Source organism: Myotis davidii, unplaced genomic scaffold, assembly GCF_000327345.1.
Source record: "Myotis davidii unplaced genomic scaffold, ASM32734v1 scaffold618, whole genome shotgun sequence".
Taxonomy (NCBI): domain Eukaryota; kingdom Metazoa; phylum Chordata; class Mammalia; order Chiroptera; family Vespertilionidae; genus Myotis; species Myotis davidii.
This window is the reverse complement of record NW_006289199.1, coordinates 676,667-682,824: the sequence shown is the minus strand read 5'-3', so window position 1 is coordinate 682,824 and position 6,158 is coordinate 676,667. Positions and strand designations below refer to the sequence as shown.

At 61.7% G+C, this 6,158-nt stretch overlaps 2 protein-coding genes across 3 annotated transcripts in view; one reads left to right on the top strand and one right to left on the bottom strand.

Moving 5' to 3' along the window:
* LOC102752172 (chromosome unknown open reading frame, human C10orf10) overlaps positions 1–748 on the top strand; it is a 1,699-nt gene extending 951 nt beyond the window's left edge. Inside the window, exon 2 of the mRNA XM_006761415.2 lies at positions 98–748. Within this exon, the coding sequence (XP_006761478.1) occupies positions 125–715 (591 nt within the window). The 5' untranslated portion in view covers positions 98–124 and the 3' untranslated portion in view covers positions 716–748. The remainder of the gene's footprint in view (positions 1–97) is intronic.
* Positions 1–6,158, bottom strand: part of RASSF4 (Ras association domain family member 4) — a 28,146-nt gene that overhangs the window by 8,769 nt on the left and 13,219 nt on the right. The window lies entirely within an intron of this gene.

The following is a 6,158-nucleotide window of genomic DNA, read 5'->3' as shown; positions in this document are numbered from 1 at the left end:
GCTCTGCAAACTCACACAGGCAGCCTCAGCTGGAGTGGGGGGCAGGGGGCAGGAGGGGCATGGCAGACCCTCACCCCAGTTCTCTGTCACCCCACAGGTGGCTGCTTCCCAGCCGTCGGCAGCCATGAGGTCCCGGCTTCTGCTTTCTGTGGCCCGTCTGCCCACAATCCGGGAGAGCTGGGAGGAGGTGCTGCCTGGGGGGCCCAGGCAGGACCCCCTGGCTTCCCCGAGCCTGGATGACTACCGGAGGTCCATTTGTCAGCTGGCACAGCCCACCTCAGCACTGACCGAGGCTGCAGCCAGGGCCCGGCCCAGCAGATGCCCCTGGCAAGCCCGGGCCGGCGAGCAGGACTTCACCACTCACTTCAGCGGCCAGCAGCCCCCGGACACTGCTGATCCCCAGGGCTGGCTCTCTGGGCAGTCCCAGGAAAAGCAGCCACGATGCAGGGGCCTGCCAAGGAGGACGGGTCCCCCTGCGGACCCTGGGGGTCCTCACAGAGAGATGGAGAGCAGCAAGGCCGGGGGGTGCCCCAGAGGGGAGCTCTATGATGCCAGGGCACCCAGGCGCTGTCCGGTGGGACCGTTAAGGGACTGGCACCAGGGCTCCCACGCTTCCCGGCAACCCATTCGGGCCACAGCCTCCCCGCCAAGCTCGCGCCCCAGCAGCATTCTCAGAACTCTCTATTTGCACCTCCCAGTGATCCATGAACTCTGACCCCTCCCCAGTAAAGGCTTCTGTACAGAGCAAGCTGGCCGCGTCACCTCTCCACTTTGCCCCCCCCCCAGCGGTGGGCACTGGCCCTGGCAGGCCTCGGAGGGAATGAGGTTCTGAGGGGCTGCCTGCTCTGGGGCCCTACCCCGAACAGTGACAGCCTCCCTCCCGGGAAGTTGTGCTGCGGGCCCCACGCACACTGCTCCCTCCTTGCTGTCCACCTGGGCCCGTTACTGGATAGTTTCTCGGTTTCCTCGTGGCAGAAGGGGACCATCCATGGGACCTGCCTCCTGGCTGCTCCGATGAGCAAATGAGATAAAAGTCACACATGTCATGGGGCACATGTTGGAGCCCATTCACGTAGCTGCTGCCTGTGTGGGAAACAGGTTGGGGGGCGAGGAGAAGCGAGATCTCACCCCCCAGTGGTTTCCGAGCGAGGCCTTGGGTGCTCCTGTCAGTCCCTTGGCCCAGCTTCAGAGCCCAGGTTCCATGAGCCCCAAGGGAAAAGTGGTCTCAGCAAGTAGCCCCACTGTTTCAGGGGTGCTGTCACTGCGCCATCGGGGGTACCTCAGTGGCTCCAGCTCACAAGTCCTGTTGTATTATCAGGAGAGCTTTCCCCAGACTGAGGGCCAGGACAGAACCAGCTCAGCCTGCGGATGCCAAGTGACTGCACCAGCTGATCCTGCTCATCCCTACCCCTGCCTGCCTCCACCCAGGGGACCTCAACTGTTGGGGGAGAAGTGCAGGGTGCTGTCTGGCTACCCTGCTCTCGGACAAGTCCAGAGGGCAGGACTCACTCCACATATCCTCAGGCCCAGGTCAGCCTGGGCCATTCCTGGGGCCCCAGAGACAGGCAAAACCCGTTTCCTCGAGGCATTGGGCAAGCAAGGAGGTGAGGTGAAGACTAGGGGTGAGGAAGGATTTCCCTCTCAGAGAGGCAGGTGAGGCATCCGAGAACCAAAAGGATCAGGCCCGAGAACCGGCCACCTGCTCCCTGGGCTGGCAGCGCTGGCTGGCCGGGCAGGGGCGGGGGCAGAGAGGAGAGAAGGACGGAGCCCTCAGCCTGCTTCACCTCCCCTACCTCCTTGCTCTGTGGACCATCACACGTTCTTTTCTTTCTTTCTTTAAAAACAATTTGTTGCCGAAACCGGTTTGGCTCAGTGGATAGAGCGTCGGCCTGCGGACTACTGATTTTTAGGGAGAGAGGAAGAGAGAGGGAAGACAGAGAGAAGCATCATGTGTGAGAAACACATTGATTGGTTGCCTCCTGCAGGAGCCCTGACCAGGGCCCAGGCCTGAGAGTAGCCTGCAATGAGGCCTGAGAGCGGCCTCGAACCTGGGACCCTTTGGTCCGCAGGGCGAGGCTCTATCCACTGAGCCAAGCCAGCTGGGGCTCTTCCCTTTTTTAAAGCTCCTTTTAAATTGGTTTAGACTTTTAAATTTTTTTGTCTTTTATGCATTCTGTGGGGCGGCAGAATGTAAACTATACATTCAAAAGAAGAAAGTTTCAGACCAGCAATTTCTCAGGTTCCCCATCTTTTCAGTGGGGACACCAATGCCTGCCCTCACACCTGAGAGGAGGGGGGACTGGGCAGCCATATGGAGATGGAGGCACAAGCACCGCATACACATGTCCGCATCTGTCACACCGGGCGGCTCCAGCTGGCGGGTCCTGACTGTCTGGCCAGAGCGCCGTGGGAGGGGGCGCGAGGGCTGCCGGGCCCAGGGGGTGCTGGGGGCGCACCGGGCTCAGCCTCGCTCAGCCCCTTCGCGAAGCGGCAGGAACGCGGGTCGGAGGATGACCTGGCCAGTGCCCCCGGCTCAGGAGCCACGCTGCTGTGTGGGGGGTCAGGCAGCGGTGAGGAGACCCAGGGCTCCGGTCTCCTCTGCGAACACCTCTCAATGTGAAAGAAATGAATGGCACTTCCAAAGGTGCCAAAATGACAGCCAGAGGGAAGGGCTGGGCAGGCAGCGTCCACCCTCCTGCTCAGACAGCCTCGGGGAGGGAAGGAACTCGGGGGGAGGGAAGGAACTCGAGGGGAGGGCCGGTAGAGCCTCACTCTCCTCCCACCCACGGTCGGAGCAGGGAGGACACACTGTCCCACCCAGGGCGGCGGCAGGCGGGAACTAGTCCAGGGCGCTCACCCGTGGGGGGAGGGGGGGGTCAGTGGTCTGTCAGAGCCCCTCGGGGCCTTTCTCAGGCCGAGCAGGCATCTTGGGGTGGAGGGTGGGGACTGGGCTCACTGCCTGGTCTGGCCACCAGGGGGAGCCTTGAGCCCACGAGAGCTGAGCACAGTTTGGGTGGGAGGCCAGCTCTTGGAGGAGCCACACAGGCACCCACCGGGACCTGGGGTCCCGCTGCCTCGGGTTCACACACTCATTAGTGAAGACTTTCCCCACAGGTGGTGCCCGTTTTCCTCCGGAGACGCCCGCGAATGCTCTGCTGCCTTTAAAGGCAGATTGCTCCCAGCTGCTCCCGCTCTTCACTGTTGCATAAGCACAGTGACCCCGAAGGCCAGGCTCCCCACACAGGAAGCTAGTCCCATGGCCTCCTCAGTGGGAGTCCCGCACACACAGCTCTCCAAACACGTGCCCCAGCCATGACCCCTGGTCCCTGGCCCCTGACCACTGACACCTTCCTCTCTCCAAGTTCTATGCACCCGGTGGGCCGGTGGCGGAGAATGCCCCCAACAGTAGCGCTGGGGCCGCCAGGGCTCCAGGGGAGGCCGGGTGACAAAAGGGAGGGGTCTCTTCAGGGCCCCCATGGCCCCGGGAGGCACACCTGGTGCTGAGCCCCTCCGCGGCCGGAGGGCAGCTCAGGTGGGTGTCCCCTGCTAGATGCTGGTGAAGGTGTTGCTGTATTAACACCTGTGCTCAGGCCTCGAAGCCACACCAGCACCTTGCGCTCTGCGGGTAGCCTGCCTTGGAGGCTTATGTGTGGGAGCCTCCATCCCTTTGTCTGGAAGATGGTGGCTCCTTTGTTGCAAAGCTCTGTGTTACAGAAAATAAAAAGAGGCAAAGTGCCTGGCGGCCTGGCTGCCCAACCTCAGGGCCTACAGTGCCCACGGGGAGGCTGGCCTGAGGCGGCCCTGTAGCAAGTGCCTGGAACCACGAGTCCCCAAAACCCAGGCGCCCCTTCTCATGCTGAGAAATTGCAGAGGCCCGGCCGCTGGGTGGTTGGGGGACGTGGAGTCCCGAGAACCAGCCACGCGTTCCAGTGTCGGAACCCCAGGCCGCCCACGCCTGCAGCCTCACTTTTTGGGGGCTGTCACCTCCCAAGGAGGCACACTCCCTCGGGCTGGCACCCCTTGGTTTAGGCTGCAGAAGGTTCCTGAAAAGTACGCTCTGGCCCCAGGGAGATCAAGTCAGACCCTCACACGAGTTTTAGGCCTGGAACATGAAAACCCCCACTGCGGGATGTAAACTTCCCACCGCCGCCGGGGCTGCCGCCATTGCGAGTCCCCCATGTCTCCACGTGGACGTGGTCACACACAAGCACAGGGCACAGGTTCCCAGCCCCCCAGCTCCCCAGCCCTGTTCCCCACACGGCTGTTCCTACGGCGGGGTTTATCCTGGGGAATCCCACGTGCCAACACCAAGCGCTCAGACCAGTGGTCTCAGAATGGCCTTCCTTAGGACCCCCGGGGGCCCAGTCCACACATGGGGGATGCAGAGCTTCTCTCACAGTGGGCCTGGGGGAGGATGGAGGTAAGAACTGCAGTTCTAACAAGTTCCCAGGTGAGGCTGCAGGTGTGGGAACCCCCAGGACCTTAGATCAATCCCTGAATGGCCCAGAGCTGAGGACCAGGGCTCAGCCAGAGACTGCACTCCAGCCGCCAGCACCAGAACCGAAGAGGCCCCGCTCCTCACTTAGCAGCGCAGGTCCACACTGCCCAGCACACGGGGCTCATCCCCACTCACCCCGGCCTGTGGCTACGCATCCAACCCCTGTGCCCAGGACCACACTGCCTGGCCCGGGGGCTGCAGAACCAGGCAGGCATCGGAGCTCCTACCAGAGCAACGGTTCTCAACCTGTGGGTCACGACCCTTTGAGGACTGAACAACCCTTTCAGAGGGGTCACCTTAGACCATCGGAAAACACATATATAATTACATATTGTTTTGTGATTAATCACTATGCTTTAATTATGTTCAATTTGTAACAATGAAAATACATCCTGCAGATCAGATATTTACATTATGATTCCTAACAGTAGCAAAATTACAGTTATGAAGTAGCAACGAAAATAATTTTATGGTCGGGGGTCAGCACCACATGAGGAACTGTATTAAAGGGTCGCGGCGTTAGGAAGGTTGAGAACCACTGCACTAGAGTAAGGACAAGACAGTGAGGCCAGACTTCGCAGGCCGTGGGAGCAGAGCCCCCGCAGTAAGGAGCTGGGCAGGTGGCTGGTGGGACAGGTGCTGGAGGCCACTCTGCAGAGGGAGAGCGTGAGGGAAGGAACCCTCGGCAGAGCCGTGTGGGGAACAAGGTGTCGGGGGTGGCCCAGGCCCCGAGAGTGTGTGCCATCACCGGCCGTCACAGGCAGCCCGGCACTGCCTGACCGATATCCCGGTGGCCCAGCAATTCGGTCTGGCAGGTGGGTTTTAGTTGGCCCTTCTTTGTGGCACTGACAGAGGACCCCCAGTGGCCCACAGCTGCTGGGACACTGGGCTCACCCTCTGGTCTGAGACCTGCAGGAGGATGCGTGGCTGTTTGAACAGCTAAAGGGAATGAAGATGGACGAGCAGTGGCCGCCCCTGGGGAAGGGGTCTGTTGGGGGATGGGGTGTGAACTACCCACAGGAGGGGACTCGGAGGCTGCTGGCTCTTACAGACACTGACAGGCCCGCGAGTCCAGGAGTGACCCGGTCTCAACCGTGGAAACCCCAATAAAACCTTACACAGCAAGTCTCCCCAGTGGCTTTACAAGGGAATTGAGTGAGACCGAGGTGGGGCCAGCGCCCCAGCCAGGGTCCCAGGTGAACGGCCTGAGGGTTCAGAGGGCGGAGGGCCAGGCCTCTGCTTGATCTGCTCAGTGAGTGCGCCCAAGCCTGGGCCCTGCTGGCCATTCCCCGGAGGCCGCCGGTGCCACAGCCTCTGTATGGCCTACAGACACGCTCTGCTGAGCTCAGATGGGGTTTCGAGGTTTGGGAAATTCCACATGGAATCCCAGTGTCTAGCTTCCGTTGAAATACCAGGAAGGGTCTGAGCGGGCCAGTCCCGCTCCTGCACAGCCCAGGGGCCTGATGGGTGGGCAGCAGCGGCTGCAGGTGGGACCGGTGCCCTCTGCCCTGCGCGCCCTCCGCCAGCCCCGCCTTTCACCTTCCGACCTGCCGGGCCCAGGGAGCACCTTTCCCTTTAAGCCCTTCCCTCTGCTGATTCTGACTGACAATCTCCTGTCACATCTCGATTGCCCTGTGCCAGAGCCCGGTGCTGAGCCCAG